Source organism: Gopherus evgoodei, chromosome 23 (assembly GCF_007399415.2).
Source record: "Gopherus evgoodei ecotype Sinaloan lineage chromosome 23, rGopEvg1_v1.p, whole genome shotgun sequence".
NCBI lineage: Eukaryota > Metazoa > Chordata > Testudines > Testudinidae > Gopherus > Gopherus evgoodei.
Genome location: NC_044344.1, coordinates 8,332,685 through 8,351,771, shown reverse-complemented (window position 1 = coordinate 8,351,771; position 19,087 = coordinate 8,332,685). Strand labels below are relative to the sequence as shown.

General features: G+C 42.4%; 1 protein-coding gene across 5 annotated transcripts in view; it reads left to right on the top strand.

Moving 5' to 3' along the window:
* Window positions 1-8,805, top strand: part of CDC27 (cell division cycle 27) — a 52,773-nt gene extending 43,968 nt beyond the window's left edge. For 4 of the 5 annotated variants that reach the window (XM_030541078.1, XM_030541077.1, XM_030541080.1 and 1 more), the window contains exons 16-19: window positions 622-750; window positions 2,413-2,487; window positions 4,261-4,441; window positions 7,172-8,805. In XM_030541078.1, coding sequence (XP_030396938.1) covers window positions 622-750; window positions 2,413-2,487; window positions 4,261-4,441; window positions 7,172-7,254 — 468 coding nt within the window. In that variant the 3' untranslated portion in view covers window positions 7,255-8,805. Of the gene's footprint in view, window positions 1-621; window positions 751-2,412; window positions 2,488-4,239; window positions 4,442-7,171 lie in introns of those variants that run through there. The other variant, XM_030541081.1, reaches the window with a different exon arrangement.
* Window positions 8,806-19,087: the final 10,282 nt, after the last annotated feature.

The window sequence follows — 19,087 nt, the reverse complement described above, 5'->3', positions numbered from 1 at the left end:
GCACAGTTAAATAGGAAGCAGTTAGCACAGTTGATATGGCCAAGATCTTACTGTGATTTAAACTAGTATAGAGGCCTGAAAAGACTGAGCCATTGTTTTAGGTCTGTCCGTTTGCCTGTGAAGGATTTATACAACTAGAGCAAATGCTCTGTTCTAATATAGAAAGCCGTTTTTAATACGTTAATGATTGTTTGAGTGATGTGGGGCAGAGCAGTATCATGGCGGTTGGTTATGTGCTCATCTGCGGACACTTTTCTCACTTGCAGTATGGTAACAAAGTATATAAAAGCCCTTGGTTAAGCTTTTCCTGCCCCTGATTCTGCTATGTCGATGGGTTTTCATTGCCTTTATGTTCTAGGGCTGGGGTATTGAACTAGTTTGGTAGTAATGGCTAAATTACCATTCTGCTAGAGTCTGTGGGCTCGGAGTAAGAAGCTTACTAGAGAGAGGTAAATTGTGCAGTCTTATCTGACTCCAGAATGAGCCTCTCTGTTTGAATATTGCATTTTAAAGGCACTCCACTTCGTCAAATGTATTTTTTTAGTAGTCTGCTCGGATCCTGCCTTCCCCTCATTTCTTTGAAAAAGAAAGTCTATTAACATCATCTCTGTTCTGTTGTAGGTCCAGCATGCACTGAAAAAATCTGAAAAGGCTTTGGATACTCTAAACAAAGCCATTAACATTGATCCGAAGAACCCACTATGCAAATTCCATAGAGCTTCTGTATTATTTGCAAATGAAAAATATAAGGTAAGACATGGATGCTAGAAACTGAAGTCTCTCTAAATTCCTTAGGGTCTGCAGCTGTCTGAATGATGATGAATTAAAAGTTAATCAAATCTTGATTCTTATTACTTCATAATGGAAACTATGCTTGGCTCCAAGAATATATCTCTGTCTGATCGCACTGGCTATGACTGTTGGAAAGACCTGCCTCTTTTGCCAGTGTAATACTGCAGCCGTTGTAGTCATTCTGGCATTAATGTGAATAGCTTTTTATATTTGAAAGGAAGCCTTCTGGTATCATGAGAGCTACTTGACTCCAGTTAACCAAGTCTGTATTTGGTAACCACTTCAGCACTGTATTAGGAGTTCTGTCCTTTATAACAGGTGTTTCTTGAGGGATAATCTTTGTCGGGTGTGTTTAAAATCCTTCTGCTTTCAATTTAGGGGTAGAGGTTGGTTTTTTGAAGGTGATCTCTGACTAATTTAAAAAAACAGAAGTACTCGAGTCGTGGCACCTTAGAGACTAACAAATTTATCTGAGCATAAGCTTTCTTGGGCTATAGCCCACTTCATCGGATGCATAGAATGGAACATATAGTAAGGAGATAGATATACATAGAGAGAACATGAAAAAGTGGGAGTTGCCCTACCCCACTCTAAGAGGCTAATTAATTAAGATGAGCTATTATCATCCCACCTTTTCATGTTCTCTGTGTGTGTATATATCTAAAATAGCAAATGTAGTCTGATGCAGAAAAGATACAGAAGTGTTCCAAAAACTCTCCTTTCCTAAGGAAGTACATATACAATTATTGACAGTGCCCAGCCTTCTTCAGCCTTAGATTTTACAAGAGGGAAATTTAGCTCTGGATTTAAAAAGATCAGACCTTTAACTTTTTTTTAATGTAACCAAAATGCCAGGAAATTTAGTCTGAGCTCACCAACTGCACTCTCGTGTGGTAGCAGTCTGACAGTAGCATCTGTTAGCCCATATTCTTCAATAGAACATAGACTCTCCGCACTCATTCCAGCAGAGACCATATCAGTGATCTGCTGTTCAGATGTCAGTGATTTTGCACTTCTCTGAATTGCCTGATTTTTATTTATGTACTATCTTTTATCCTTGCTGTCACTTTACCATTACAAGTTATCATTTGCCCGTTGTACAACTGTTTTTAAAAGATTATGATATAAATCACTTGATTGCCTATTAATTTGGTGTTTGCATTTGTGTTCTTATGGTAAGGATGTCAGTGAAGCCCTGGCATTATCTTTTTCAGCACAGATGAACATTTTAAGTGTGAAACTTCTTAGTTTAAAAATGGAAAATCTGAAATTCTTCTATCAAGTAGGAAACTAACTAAAGATACCCAAAACAATCACTCCAGTGATTTAAAACCATATCAGATTGGAAGAAAAAATCATTATTTACATTTTAAAACGTTACTCTTATTCAGCCTGCATTTGCTAGAATATTACATTTGATTGTGCAATGGTTGTTCACAGAGGAAAGTAGAAATCTGAGGTTTCTATATGGTTAACAAGATGGATTCCAAGAAAACTCATGAACTAACTGTTTGTTTTTTAATTAACCAGTTTATTATGATGTAATAAAAGTGGAGTGATGCAGATACTGGCTCACACTTACTGGGAAAATCATTTAACTTTTTTTCCCCCCTCTTTTAGTCTGCTTTACAAGAACTTGAAGAACTGAAACAGATTGTTCCCAAAGAGTCTCTTGTTTACTTCTTAATAGGAAAGGTAAAAACTGAATATAGTTCTATGAAATATAGCTATGATCATAAGTACCCGTGATTTCCTTTGGTGCAGAGAAACAAGCCTAGGTGCTAGTTTTCTCACTATCGTGAAGCTACTTCCATTTTGGACAGTGTTCTGAAAATTCCCACAGTGACATGTATGCCTCACCACATATAAACTGGCAACCGCATTTGAGATTAGTTCTTGATCAAAGTGGGCTGTTTGAGCTTGTCCTAGCAGAGCTCTATTTCTGAAAAAATTACTTCTGTTGTTGGAGCCTGAAGCCCGATTTTACCATGCCACCGTCCTTTGTCCCCACCATAACTGCACCACTGTCATTTAACCTTGAAGGACAGTGTATTCTAAGGACTGTGGAACAGATTCATATAAAAATGCCTGTATGAAAACAGGTGCATGATTTTCTGTGCATACCTGCTGCACCTTCCCCTGAAAATGTGACTCTAAAAGTACAGAAACTTTGTTCAATACAATTGCAGAAATAGTGTGCTGGATAGAATCCTACCTCATCTGGGGATAGAGCCCTATCTCAACTCCTGTTGTCATCTTAGACATGCATTTATAGAAACCTGTTGTAATCACATTCTAGTCCGTTATCAGAAATGCTGAACAAGGAACGCCTGCAGAATAGTATAGAGTGTAAAACACTTACACGGGGCAGGCAGGACTTCTGTTTCATCTAAAGATCCCTACACAACAACTACATGGAACCAAGTTATTTTGGAAGAATGAAGAGTTGAATTCACCTTTATTGAGATTTGAACCTCTGGATATTGGGAGTCTAGGGGTTTTCAAATCTAATGCTTAACCCACTGAGCCACACAGTAACACCGCTAACAAAATCCACCTCATGCAACTTCCCACCCTATTCATTCATGTTGCTCATTTTGGACCTGCTGTAGTGTTCCGTAATTGGGCCTTGGATGTTTGAGAGAAGTCAATTTCCATCTCCTTTTTAGTACATTTATTTCTAATTAAATGAAAACTCGTGTCTTCACATTTCACAGTGTATTAATATTCAGAATGTTGAACTGAGCTAAATGGATGCAGCTTTCTTTTACACTTGCTGTTTTTGTCTTGCAGAGATTTCCATTTCCTGTGGTTCAGAGCTATATCGTACACTCCATGCCTTTATGTTCTAACTGCAAATAGACTAAAGCATAAAACCTTCCTTCTGAAAGGTGTAATGATGGCAATATAGCATAAAGGGGTTGCTGCTTTTGTGTTCCTAGGACAAACCTATTTTAAATTAAAAGAAAGTGATGCTAGTGAAAGATGACTGGCTAATAGCTCTGGTAATAGAAGTCCTCTCTTGATAAAGAACATACAGCATGGGCAGTAGCAATGCCACCCCCACAATGTGCCTCAGCCCTGTTCTGCAGAGCCTTAAGAGGATCACCTGAGACTATATCTAGCGTGAAAACTAGGAAGTGGACTGAGACAAATTCATTTCACGTAGAGCACCAAATAGCCATTAAATGATGGTGTCTTTTGCTCATTGCCAATCTGGAATGGATTCTATCCAGTCACCAAGAGATGTGACAGGCTCTGTATCAGAGTTCTTTGAGACATTCGGTTCCTTCCTAGACAACTGCTTACAATGCATGCTAATGTCCCATTCATCCAGCAGTCTTTCACATGACAGTAGGAATTACGAATACCACTTAAAAATAACTATTGGCTACAAGCCAGTGTTGGATAAAATGATATCAAGTAGCAGCTTAATGGAAAATGTAGTGTTAATGTTTTTATTTTTAGGTTTATAAAAAATTGGGTCAAACTCACCTGGCCCTTATGAATTTCTCGTGGGCAATGGATTTAGATCCTAAAGGAGCCAACAACCAGATCAAAGAGGCCATTGATAAACGTTACCTTCCAGATGATGAGGAACCGATAACTCAAGAAGAGCAGATCAGCGAATGTTATCCATATGAGTCAGGTTTGTATTTCCAGCTCAAAATCCAAATTAACTGGTTTTCTAGTAGAAAGATTTTATGATCCTCAGTAAAGCAGAAGCCCAGACTATAACTGCTTACCTATTTGCACAGCAAATGGCGACTCCAACAATTCTCTTACTGCTGATCTAGCTGGATCTACTTGTAATAAGCACTTAGTGAAAGATTGTTAGATTTCTTAGGAGATTAGATATTTAATATTAGTATAAGGACTAATCTTTGCAGGACCAGGACCTAATAAACTCTTAACAGTATTTATATAAGTCATATCTTAATACTTTTTTACAAGACAATTATACACCCTGCAACCTGAACCTTCTAGTAAAGGGGGATCTAATCCTTCAGGTATCTGAAGGGTGTAACAAGCAAGGAAAGAATGGAATTCTTTGTTCAAGAGCCCAGAGCAGCATAAGTGTAATGAGATAACTTAACTTAAACAAAGGAAAACTTGGGTTTGATGTCGAGGGAAAATACCCCTAACAGTGAAATGTGTTAAATCTTGGAATTCTCTCTCAAGGAAAGTTGTAGAAGCCCTGTTGTTTGAAACTGTGCAAAATTAAAGCACTAAAAAAATACACCAGAGGGAATGGCCTAAATCTTTCTCATCTAATTTTTTATCCAGAAGTATGGATGGTCATAAATATTGATGAGCTTGACATGAACTAGAAAATGGATGGATAGACTGTTGCAAAAGAACCATTTTGTTTTCTTCATTAGGGAAACATGTTACTATAGAACTTAAAATTCTTATAGTCCATTGTAAAATTGTATTGAAAACTTTTTATCAGATGTATTGCTGGTGTGTATCCCATTGATTTTAGTGACACCTTCCAGTAAAACCATAGCATCTTGTTTTTTAACATGCTTTTTATTTTCTGAAATGGTAAATGTTTTTGGTTTTGTTCTTCTGTCTAAACTAATCTAAATGTTCTAGTATATCATTCATCTGCACCCAGCAGATGGAGACAGAGCACTTAAACTTTTCAGAGGTGACTGCAGCTTCTGGAAATAAGCACCACAGAAATTTTGTACTAGGATCCTTTTTTAATTTGTTTTTTTTTTTTAAATAGAAGTTTGAATTCACCAGACATTACTTAAAGCCTTCCAAATGTAAACCAGTACAATCCTCCTGACTCTGCAGACAGACTGAAAAGATACCTCAAAGGTCTAAACTGCCAAGTGACCACTTTAGCATGTGGTGAGCCTATTGTAGAGGCTTTTTAAAACATGTTGGCTAACATATTCTAACATACCTTTAAGTCCCAATCTAGGCAAAGTTTTTAAAGTAAGCTTTAAGAAAGGGACCGTGTCTTACTTCTGGGAAGTGCCCAGCATACTTCTGGGTATTATGCAGGACTGCTATTTCCCTTGGCATCAAAACATTTGGAAATTCAGATAAAGGTGAAGGTACTTCCATAGTCTAAACTGTGCTACCTAAAATTTACCTTTAAGCAATACAGGTAGGCACAATCAAGCTGCTTAGAAAGTGACCATCTCCTCGAGCTATTTATCTTGCTTTACTGCAAATTTTAACGAAGACAGAACTTGTTGAGAACTGCTTCTTACCAGATGAACATTCATTTTGCTTTGCTGATTGCCATGAATATTGGGGGAGGGGGGGCCTAGGAGGGGTTAGATGCATTTCCTTACCATGCTCTGGATTGTGCCTGTATACAAACTGAATGAGGGCAGAGTAGGTACAGTATTTGCAAATAAACTGATTTTACATTTTTTTTAAAGTCTGTATAAGCTGACATTTCTAAATCTTTTACTAGCGTCAGTTCTTGTGCTGTAAACTTCACTCTGTCACTTGCAGCATGGGGGCTCAGAGTATGGCAGTAAAACCTGCTTCCATCCTGTTTTAATTTCACTATCTCTGAACACTTTACTATTGTAAATACTAAGTAGTCCTTAAACATTACAGTTTTGAGATGAGAAGATTGATGCAAGCTATCAATCTCTGTGGGGCATGGCAGGTAGGCATATCAATCTGGCCTTTCCCGTTCACTTTATAATGGGATCAGATCTTATCAGTCTCTCTCCTAGCTCATTGATGGGAGGTGGTTAAGGAGGCTTTAAAATAATGAGGGTGCTTGTTTTTGCAAGATGCACATCATGTTGATTCCCTTCTCAGCTCTTTTAGGCCATGGCTACACTGGCGCTTTACAGCGCTGCAACTTTCTCGCTCAGGGGTGTGAAAAAAACACCCCTCTGAGCGCTGCAAGATACAGCGCTGTAAAGCGTCAGTGTAAACAGTGCCGCAGCACTGGAAGCGCGGCTCCCAGCTCTGCAAGCTAATCCCCATGAGGAGGTGGAGTACGTGCAGCGCTGGGAGAGCTCTCCCCCAGCGCTGGCGCTGCAACTACACTCACACTTCAAAGCGCTGCCGTGGCAGCGCTCCCACAACAGCGCTTTGAAATTTTGAGTGTAGCCATACCCTTATTTAGATCTTGTTAGGCTGGCTTGGGGAGAGTGGAAAAGAACTGGGTTTTAAAGAGGAGAGAGGTTACGTGGCATATGGGATTAGAAGAGATAATCCAGGGATGGGGGCAATGTGGGGAAAAGGTTCCTGGGGATGGGGGAGTGCAGAACCCTCTATATTTATAAGCTATGATAGAGCCTTGTTGCCACTGTTTTCTAATGTGGTGGACTTGCTTATGTAAAATGTGCATGCCTTCTACCGAAGAGCCTAATCCCTTGTTTGTGTTTTAAAGTTGGCACAGATGAATCCCAAGAGAGCAGCATGACGGATGCAGATGACACACAACTCCATGCAGTTGAAAGTGATGAATTTTAACCTCCAAAAGCCAGTATCTGAGCTTGGGTGTGTGATTGGTACTGTTGTGTTCTCTCCTTCCTTCACGTACTGTGTCTTCACGTCACTGAGCCGGCATTGTCATTATTCTCCACTGACACCATGAGTGCACCACTCATCAGATTTTAAACCTACACCGAATTAATGGCAGTGCAATGTTTAGCTGCTACTGAGACTGACTTGTTGGCTCTTATACCTTTATGAAATGACTCTTTGAGGAGGAAAAACATATTTTTTCCAACTCCTCCTTTGTTGGAGAGCTATCATGGAAGAAAGACTTGTGGTTTGCTCTAAGTGAGCCGATAGATGTGGGAATAGAACAAGAAACTGCTTCCTTAGTACTTTCTCCAGAAACGTGTCTCAGTTTGATTCTTTCTTGGTAAGCAGAGTGCTGAACTTCCATTTCCAGGTTCTTCAAAGACAGCGTTAAGTTTAGGATGGGACAGGTTAAAAACTTTTGCATATTATAGTGTAACTTAAATGCCAGGGAATGTGAATAACCTTAAAGCCACAGTGTCTCCAGTGAACAAAATACAGTGCACATGATCGGGATTCAGCGTGTGTCAAAATATTATAACATCTCCGGTGTCCCTACTTAGTGTAAACTTGTTCTTAGCCAGAGGAGCACATTGCACCATAGCAATTATTACAGAACGCTTTAATATTCTAGCCAAGAGTTAATTTATTCATCTAACTTCCAAAATGTCAATTGTTGTCTACTTAGTACTTCAGTGAAACAAGTCATTAATGTGTTGCCTCTTCTTCAGGTGCCCCTTGGATTTGGTTCTGATGTTCAGAGAATAAAAAGTTTTTTTATTGTAAGAGCAAAATAAAGAGAAGTGTAGATAAAATTGTAATGTTGAAAGGATAAAAGTAATATAAACCACAATGACAACTTGTTTCTAAGTAGATAAAGAAGCCAGGAAGACAGTGTAAGCCTTAACACAATCAAAACCTTACAGTAAGATGCATCAAATATTTGTCTAAGACAGTATCCTTTTAAAACTATTTTGTAAAGTATTGTCTGAGCAGGATGCAAAAATGTGCAATTATCTTATTTTTTTTTAATCCATTCTTTAAGATTCTTGGAGAAAATTCTCACTCTATATCTGTAGGAATTGAGTGCCCTGGAGGCTGTTTCTGTGAGAAGAAAGCAAGGCTATATTAAAGAATCCAAAATTATCTTTCTCTGTAGCACTCTGCAACAAAGATTGGTGCCCTTTATGCAGTGACCGTAAAGAGTGTATGATATCATAAGTTTTTTTTAAAGAGCAAATTATGCACAATAAATTGGGAATGATTCAAATTTCACAGCAACATATTTGTTGTGATCAGTCTTAAAATTTGTTCTGTTCCTTTCCTTTTAATGTATATTGTTTTTAGAAGACCTTTAGTTACCATTAGTAGAACTTTAATTTTTTTTTAAATATATATATTTTTTTTAGTGTCCTTGTCCTAGATTAGGTACAAACATGTCCTATCACACCTACTGTTTGGTTGTGAGAAGCATTTTTTACCGTAAGGAGAAAAAAATTCACAACACCTGCACAAAAAATATTCTCCATTATTCTGAAGTGGGTAGACAAGCAGTGAAAATAGGCTGAACTCCAGTCATAGTGAAAATCTCTAAAACATGGGAGGTGATATTGGATGAAGCTTTGTGCTTTTGTCAATACTGTAAATCTGTTTATTTCTGAAAATGAACTAGATCTCATTATAAATCATGCAAGTGTTTCAGCGGAGTAAAGAGTGCACTAGATGCAAGATTTCTTTGGTGCTAGAAAAGTATTGCAGTTAGGCTCTTGCATGATAAACCATCCCTTCAAAGGAAAACACCAGGGTTGAAATTCCCCAATGGAATTGTACTATAGGAAAGTATCCTCACCTGCTGTTCACATGTAGTAGTCATGAAGTTACCTATATCTGCATGGTTTTCTTTCTTTTCCCTCCCAGTCTTAAAGCAGCTGTAGCTCTCCAAGATTTGCACCTCCATTATAGGGTTTCCACAGGAGTGAGTTACAAAGAAATAACACATCGTACAGTCTGGAGCTACAGTCTGTGTGAATATTAGCTGTACAGTATATTTGGCTACCTTTTGGTAGTTGAAGTTTACATTCTCTAAACAAAAAGCAGGAATCTCTCTCTCTCTCTCTTTTCCCCCCCCCCCATGCCCCATATAGTTGAGAGCTGGAAAATTCTGGTTTTAAGCCATTAGGCCAGGGGTCGGCAACCTCTGGCATGCCGCTCACCAGGGTAAGCACCCTGGCGGGCTGGCCAGTTTATCTGCTGCGTGGGCAGGTTTGGCAGACCACGGCTCCCACTGGCCGCGGTTCGCTGTCCCAGGCCAATCGGGGTGGTGGGAAGCTGCAGCCAGCACATCCCTCGCCCACACTGCTTCCTGCTGCCCCCATTGGCCTGGGACAGGGAACCACAGCCAATGGGAGCCGCAGTCGGCCGAACCTGCCCACGCGACAGGTAAACAAACTGGCCCGGCCCACCAGGGTGCTTACCCTGGCAAGCGACGTGCCAAAGGTTGCCGACCCCCGACTTAGGCCTTGCTGACCAGGTCTTAGGCCCCAAATTTGACTTAGTTTTATTCCTTGTCTGTTTTCAAAGCGTATGTGCTAATTTGGGGATTTTCCTGAAACAAATGCTGCTTTATTTGGGGGCCAGAGATGGAAACTAGCAAATCCCCCATATGGGGAAAAAAAATCTTGAATTTCCTTTATAGCTGTTTAATTTTTTAAACAGTTTTGTTCTTTAAATGTTGTAAACTGTTATATTGGAATTCATTTTTAAATACCCAGCAAAGGGCTCTTATCTCAGATAAGATTTTTAAAAGGATGCAAATTCTAAACTGAACATTAGTGCTCAAAATATTAAATTGTCCCCTGCGTTAGATGTACGTCATCACCTACATTTTATTTTTCTCAAGAATTGCAAGTTACATTTAAACCATGCTGCTATTTTACCTTCTTAAAAACCAACCGCACGAAAACCATTATTTTAATCAATCTACTTATCTGCTCTTTGAGCGGCAAGGGAGGCAGAGTGTGAACGCGCTCTGACACCCAAACTAGAGCAAATGTGTTCACTGAAGAATTAGGGGACTGTCATTTATTAATACAAAAACATGCAAAAATGCAAAGTGTGGGTGTGGTGTGTACTATTTGCATTGAAACAATGTAATTTGTCTTTTTTCCTTTTTTTTTTTTGCTTTTCCTGACTTTTATTTCATATATTGTACAGTCTTAGAAAAAAGTCTTTTCTGTTAATATATTTGCAATTCATTAAAGGATGTGGAAATCCAAATAAACTACTTTTAAAAGCAGTTTTATAATCAGGTGCTTGATGTGTGGATCCCTCCCCACACCCACCCTCTCAGAGAAGTGGATGAGTTGCTCCCTGAGGGCCCAGTCCTACAAGCACTCTCTCCTTATTGAGTTCAGTGGGATTTCTCACTTGGGGAGTGTTTTCAGGGTTATGGCCTAACTGTGGCTGCTTTTGTCTGCTGCTGGTTGACCTACTAGGCTGAAATAAAGGAAACTGATGGATTTGGCACTCTGTGACAGCCTCTTTAAGCACAAACCCGTACAAGCGGCGTTGTGAGTTCTGCACAAATGCAGGCACACTCCTCAGCTCTGACCCAGAAGGATCAACTGCGGGATGTTGGTCATCTTGTCCATTCAGTCCTTGACCTGTCTGAAGAGTTAGGTGACGTGTGGGTGGGTGGGGTTGGTTTGTTTTAATGGAAACTATCTGCAAGTATTTGGCAGTGGAACTTTCATAACAACAGTAAATATACTTGTTTACCGAGATTTAAACAATCTATACTAATCAGATCTATTGGGTGATGGACACTACTAGGTGCCTTCATGACAGGAGACGAGATCAAGAGAAACCTTTGGCTCTTGACACACCAGTGTGTGCTGCTTACAGTGCTGGTATATTCTCTGGTGACTAGTTAAAGGGTCACAACAGTGGGGTGAAACTTTGACAATGGCTTCTTTTCCAGCCACAATATTAACATAGCAATCATTTGGTGTGAGGAAAGAGGAGAAATAATGTATCTATATAGGAGAAAAGGTAGCCCAGACCAAAATACCAAGTAGTCCCCCTAAAATCACCCATTCACTGATGCCAGGCTTTGAAAGCATGTGAGAGACCCACGTGGAGAAGGGGGAAGTGACTACCCTAAGAGCTGTCAAATGTACAAAGACAATCCTGAAATATTTCTCATCTTTCCATTTTGGTAACCTGAGGTTTGTTACAACAATGTGTGACATCTTCAGACAAGTCATTTTTTTTTTTTAAATTGGCTGTGTTCCTTTAATTTGTGGCAACTTTACGTTGTATAGGAGGTTTTCTTTTACCTCTGCCCTGATGCAAAATACAGACGAAAATGTAAAGGCTCCAAGCCTCCCTCTCCTTTGTTTTCCCACCTGATACGCTAGACCAGTCTGTGGTTGATAGGGAACAAATTCTGTACTCTGCTCCCATGGACACTATTATATATTGACTTTGGCACAAGACTATTCAAACCTGCAAAAGTATTGTTTAGTGTTCGCAGACAAAATATGTTTAAATACTGCATTGTAGTTACCAGCCTTATAATACAAGCAAGGATTTTGTTGCCAGAGGAGTATTTGGATCTGAAGCAGACTACATTTTGAGCAGCACTGGGAAAAGTCCTCGCTGAAATTAAATGAACACCAGTATTGAACTTTTGTAGCAAAAAAAGCAAGATTTTTGCATTCCATATTCACTTGTAATAACTTAATTGCATACTGGATCTAACAACTATCCGTACATCAAAAGTAGCCGGTAACAAATGCTTCAAAGGAAGGTGCAAATATATACTGTGATGAACACTTATGTTCCTATCTGAGAAGTTTTGTTTTTAACGCCAGGTAGATAATGGTTGAGATATTTGCCTAATTTTTTATGTCCTATCTAATGTAATAGGATGTTCTCTTTATCCATGTCAATGTTCAATCCTATTTTAAATCCCACTGAGCTCTTAGACTATCTCTTGTGACAGAGAGTTCCACAGGTGCACCAATTTTTTATTAATGTTTTTGAATTTTAGTGTGAGATTTTTTCCCTTCTAATTCCCTTTAGTTTGTTTAATTTGCAACATTGTCAAATTTCAGAACTTAAAGGAAAACTGAAAACACGTAATATTTCCTTACTTCTGTTGCTTATGACTGTCTAGTAAAAGATTAATTTGAATTGGGCTTTTAACCATTTGTGTAAGCTATCTTACTTGTATCTCATCCTGAACAATAAAACTAGAGTGGTTAACTTCACTTCCTTTTTCTCAGATATTTTGGTGTTTGCTGCCTGGAATAACCTTTCAGTAATTTTCACTGATACCCACAAAACTTTAAAAATACTATTTATATTAAAATACCCTTTTCAACAAACACATAACAAACTTGGGAACCTAACGTGTTGCCAATGACCTTCTATTTTAAAAAACAAAAATCCTTTATGAAACGCCCCATGTCAACCTTCCCTGCTACTCTGTGGATTTTCTCTTCGCATCAGCCACCACTCAAATGTGGCTGAGGATTGTTGTGCGTCAAACACAAATTCAGTAGAAAAGAATCAAGCTACTTATTTTAACATAGCTTTACTGGAAAGGCAGTTGAGACATCTTCCCTGGAGGATTTTATATTGAAACAAAGGCGCTTTATCTATCACTACAGATACCTTGACTGTGGGCTCCATTTCCTGCTCTGTTAACATGTCTGAACTAAAATGGAGCTTAAAATTAGACATAATTGTATAAGAAAAGTCAGCTGTAAAACAAAACTAACACTTCCCTTGTGACAAGGTGGGTAAAGTAATATCTTTTATTGGATCAACTTCTGTTGGTGTGAGAAGCTTTTGAGTGGCACAGAGCTCTTGACTATCCTGGGACCAACATGGCTGCAACTATACTGCATAAAACTTTTCCTTGTATACAACTGACCCAAGCAAAGTTTCCAGCCTGTACTATTGAGCACAGCCAGGCTATATTCACTATTCCACTTACGAGGGTCTTGCCACAAAGTCGCTTCTGACTTTCAGTAGCTGCATCCAACTACTTCACGGAGACCTTGCATTTCGCTGCCTACTCTGCCAAACCATGCCTACTGAGACGTTAAAAGAAAGAGCCAATAAGCATTTTGGGACAGGACTAGCTCTTTTGTTCTGCGTATGTACAGCACACAGCACAATAGGATCCTGCTCCATGAGTGGGGTCTTAAGTACTACCCTACACCAATAACAATAGTTGCTATAGTTTACAGTCAGAGCTAGATCCCCACTACAGGGATGTATTGTAAATCATGGGATTTGCTTCAAGACACAGCCGTGCAATGAAAAGAATTAGAAAATATAAACAGAAGGGGCTTTTTTTTTTTTTTTAGTGTTTGTATTGGTCTAAATTTCAAAGCCATGATCCTACACCCTTCTCTGCAATGAAAGTAGGATTGGACCTTAAGAATTATAACTGCACACACGTCCTCCCCCCAACACCCCACAGAATAAATAAATACCCCTCTTTTATTTGTTTCTGTTGTCTCTAATCTCACTATTTCTTTACTAACATATACTTGAACCTCAAGGCTCAAGTGAATGCCTTCCGCCATCTCAATTTATCATTCCTGTATAAGGAACTGTGCTATAGTAGAGACAAGAAATGGGTGGGGAGCTGTTCATTCTAGCCCACAGTCACTTGCTGGGTGACCTTGGGCAAGCACAATTTGTGTCTTCGGCCATGTCTACATCTAAAATTTTGCAGCGCTGGTTGTTACAGCTGTATTAGTACAGCTGTATAGGGCCAGCGCTGCAGAGTGGCCACACTTACAGCAACCAGCGCTGCAAGTGGTGTTAGATGTGGCCACACTGCAGCGCTGTTGGGCGGCTTCAAGGGGGGTTCCGGGATGAGAGAGCAAACCGGGAAAGGAAACCAGCTTTCCCGCGGTTTGCTCTCTCGGTCCCGGAGCCAGCCAGCAAACCGCAGGGAAGGAGACCTGCTTGCTCGGGGTTCCGGGACCGAGAGAGCAAACCGGGAACGCCGCGGTTTGCTCTCTCGGTCCCGGAGCCAGCCAGCAAACCGCAGGGAAGGAGACCTGCTTGCTCGGGGTTCCGGGACCGAGAGAGCAAACCGGGAACGCCGCGGTTTGCTCTCTCGGTCCCGGAGCCAGCCAGCAAACCGCAGGGAAGGAGACCTGCTTGCTCGGGGTTCCGGGACCGAGAGAGCAAACCGGGAACGCCGCGGTTTGCTCTCTCGGTCCCGGAGCCAGCCAGCAAACCGCAGGGAAGGAGACCTGCTTGCTCGGGGTTCCGGGACCGAGAGAGCAAACCGGGAACGCCGCGGTTTGCTCTCTCGGTCCCGGAGCCACCCAGCAAACCGCAGGGAAGGAGACCTGCTTGCTCGGGGTTCCGGGACCGAGAGAGCAAACCGCGGCGAAGCTGGTTTCCTTTCCCGGTTTGCTCTCTCGGTCCCGGAACCCCGAGCAAGCAGGTCTCCTTCCCTGCGGTTTGCTGGGTGGCTCCGGGACCGAGAGAGCAAACCGCGGCGTTCCCGGTTTGCTCTCTCGGTCCCGGAACCCCGAGCAAGCAGGTCTCCTTCCCTGCGGTTTGCTGGGTGGCTCCGGGAACGCGAGAGCAAACCGCGGCGAAGCTGGTCTCCTTTCCCGGTTTGCTCTCTCGGTCCCGGAACCCCGAGCAAGCAGGTCTCCTTCCCTGCGGTTTGCTGGGTGGCTCCGGGACCGAGAGAGCAAACCGGGAAAGGAAACCAGCTTGATTACCAGAGGCTTCCTCCTTCCACGGAGGTCAAGAAAAGCGCTGGTAACTGTCTACATTGGATTACCAGCGCTGGATCACCAGCGCTGGATCCTCTACACCCGAGACAAAACGGGAGTACGGCCAGCGCTGCAAACAGGGAGTTGCAGCGCTGGTGGTGCCCTGCAGATGTGTACACCTTCAAAGTTGCAGCGCTGTAACTCCCTCACCAGCGCTGCAACTTTCTGATGTAGACAAGCCCTTCGTTTCCTCAAAGCTGTCATCCCCAGTGTTAGCAATTTGCATATTCCCTAGGGCAGATTATCAAGATTTTATTCATTGTGTGTAAAGTGCTTTAAGAGTTTCCACTGGAAACTTATGAAGAAAGCAAACTATTCATCCCGCTGGATTATTAAAATGGAATAATTCACTTTCTAACTCTTAGACCAATCACAGAAATATTGTGCAATTTGGGACTTTGGTGTATGCATTGTTTGATATCAATAAGATTACAAATATCATTAGATGACTGGTAATCTGCACAGCCTTTACAAAGAGATTGTACCTGGTTCTACCTCTTGATTTATTGCTGCTCCTGAGAATAATTTCTGATACTGTGTTGTCTTCTCACCTACTGCCGTTTTGCTGAAGTGAATCCCCTCCAAGTGAGAGATGCTTGGGATAATGTTACACAGGATGTCAGAGTCTTGCCTCTGTGCTGTTCAAACTATACTTTTGTATTATGGTAGCACCTAGAAGTTCTAAATTAGATTGAGACCCCTTTGTGATCAGTACTGTGCAAACCCCTAGTGAGAGACCATCTCTGCCCTGAAGAGCTTACAGACAAAGAGGGGGAGAGAGAACAGGCACTAGAAAGGTGAAGTGACTCGGCTGTGGTCATCCAGCAGGTCAGTGGCAAAGCTGTGAATAGACTATGTTGCCTCACCGAAGCACTAGACAGGGGATGGGATGGGAAGATGGAACTAGAATGTCTTGTGCCAGTTGAGATCAGATGATTCTGGAATGTCCTGTGGCAGTTAGTCTGGGTGGTGGGAGAGGGACTGAGGCTTGTGCAGCTGTACCTAAGGAGGAGAGATGGAAGGCTGTGAGCCTTACTCCTGGATCAGGACCCCGTTGTGCTAGGTGCTGTACAAACAGAACAAAGAGACAGTCCCTGCCCCAAAGAGTTTACAATGTAAGTATTTCTAAATCTATCATTCTTGTGTATTTTCCTCCCCATTGAGTTCATTCTTGTCTGAGACAGTGCTGTTGAGAGGTACAGTACATGGTGTCTGCCAGGTTTGGCCTTGGGGGGGGGAGTGATCAGGGTGGCCACCCTGGCAGCCAGCTTTTGGGGGAGTGGTGTGTGTGGGTGTCACATTGCTTTGCCACCATGAGTGGGAAAACACCTGGGAGACCCGGGCTTCAGAGGGTGACAGTCATAGCGCTTGCGATATCTATGTACCAGGGGGTGGTGAATCACTCTGTTGGCCAGGAATATCCAAATAGATTATCTCAAGTCTCCTGTCATTAGCTGGCAGGAATAGGTCACTGAGACACCTGGTGGATAATGAACAATGCACCCAATGACAGGAGGCAGGTGCCTATATTGGGGCCTGGGTAGTGCTGTGATTTCTAACAGAGGCAGGCAGCTGAGAGTATCTTCCTTGTGAGTACGCTGCAGTTCCTATACTTCAGGAATGCCGAGTGAGACCAGGGATATAAAGTTAAAACCACACCATTAGGTACAATGACAAGAAGGGTCCTACAGACTCTGAGCATGCAGACCCCACATGTGTCTGCTGCACCAGCAGCCTCTTCCACTGGGAGGCCTTTTTGTGATTACACATGACTAATCTTAAAGAGACAGTACACAATATTACTACACACATCGCCTTCATTCTATTCCCATTGAGAATTGGCATCACTTTGACAGCAGAAATGAATGTCACTGGATTACAAAAATCATAATATACAGTACACTCAGTGTTGGCGACAATCCAAGTGGAGATAACACTTGGTAAACTGCAGGAATCCTGGAGAATAAGCTTGCTGACATCTGAGGCTATGGCTATACTGTCATGGCATGGGTGCCCAAAACTTGTATGGGGCTTCTCCAGCCTGCAGGGCTGGCTTCTACACTTGAGCATGTGTGTGTGTATCAAATAATTCAGAAAGGAAAGCGATACAAATATATCAGGATGACAAAGTTTAGATGCTAGCTATGAGAGTCCACAGCCATGTTCAATGAGGGAGAACGGGATAAGTTACACTGAGAACCTGTTCCTTTCTCTGGCTCTTCAAGCAGCCAGGAGGCACTGGAAGGGATGGAATGTTAGGGTCAGAAAGTTCCGTGGCAGTTGGGACCAGCAGGTTCCGTGGCCGTTGGGAGCAGACGGGCGGCGAAGGTTCCATGTCCATTGGGAGCAGAAGGACAACAAAGTTTCCATGGCCATTGGGAGAAGATGGGTGGCGAAGAGTCCGTGGCCATTGGGACCAGCAGGTTCTATTGCCTTTGGGAGCAGAAAGGTGGCGAAGGTTCCATGGCAGTTGGGAGCAGATGGGTGACAAAGGTTCCGTGGCCGTTGGGAGCAGACGGGCGGCGAAGTTTCCATGGCCATTGGGAGAAGACGGGTGGCGAAGGGTCTGTGGCCGTTGGGACCAGCAGGTTCTATGGCCGTTGGGAGCAGAAAGGCAGCAAAGGTTCCGTGGTAGTTGGGAACAGACGGGTGGCGAAGGTTCCGTGGCAGTTGGGACCAACAGGTTCCGTGGCCATTGGGAGCAGAAGGGTGGCGAAGGTTCCATGGCAGTTGGGAGCAGATGGGTGGCGAAGGTTCCGTGGCAGTTGGGACCAGCAGGTTCCGTGGCCGTTGGGAGCAGAAGGACTGAGATGGCTCCAGCCCGTGTTGGCCAGGAACAGAAGGCCCAAGATGGTTCCGTGGCAGCTGGGAACACACGCTTTCAGAATATCCCAGAGCAGTGGGTAAGCAGATGGGAGCAATGACAGCAGCAGGACACTCTCCTGCCCTTGCAAAGGAGGGGATAGAAGGTGAACAGCCAGGGAGGCTAATGGGACACTGGGTAAAGTCAGAGAGAAGAGCCCTGTGGCACACAAGAGCATGAGGCAAAGAGAGGGAAAGGGAGAGAGCAAGGAGAAAGACGGAGAAATGGACTGAGGAACGTCACCCCCTGAAAGCTAAGGGGGCTCTGAGTTATCTCATTACCCTGTTTGGGGGAGGGCCGAAGTGCTGCCTCAACTGTCTTTTTTTTACATAATAAAAAACATCCGTTTCCTCCCCACCTCTCATAAATTCCATTATTTCTAGTCGCTATGAACAGAAGTTGCACTCGCAGGGCCCAGATCCTGGCTGCTGCCGCTTTGCAAAGTTGGCAGAGCTGGGTGGCTGAGGCTTCCCCTAGTATGGGGCAATGCCTCTGTAGCACAGAGCCTGTGTTAAAGAAAACGCCCATTAAACTGAGGTGTGCATATTTGAAACAATGGCTCTGAAGATGAAACCTGCGAGTCACTGGTCCAGGCTGGGCTCTGCAGACTGCCTGCCTGTTTTGCTCTGCCTCCACAGCTGCTTACATGGACAAAGCCTCCTTGTGACCCTTCCTCTAAAGACACTTTACCTCCAAAATGTGCTTTTAAAGGCTGTTTGAGGTTGTGCTGCCTTGCTGATATTTTGAAGCCCAGTCTCCCCATCCTAAAGGTCATTCTTAAGGGGGGCTCCTGCAAATGTGCCTTTTTTTTTTTTGTAATTACCTCAGGAAATCCCTTTTAAGGGCTATTGGATGCGCCAAATTTAATTTGATACCAACAAGTTCTTGGGTTTAGTTGGGCTCCCAGAGGAGTTGGTGCTTTTTAATCCTTAATCTGCAAAAATGTACCTTGGAAAATTCTTGTCAAAGCCTGAATTTTATTTAATTATTTATTTATGGTGGGTAGGGGGAGCCCTCCAAAATCCATCGAGCACTGAAAAGAATTTTGAGGTAACTTTTTTCAGAGAAGGGATTTAAATGCATCAAGTCCCCAATC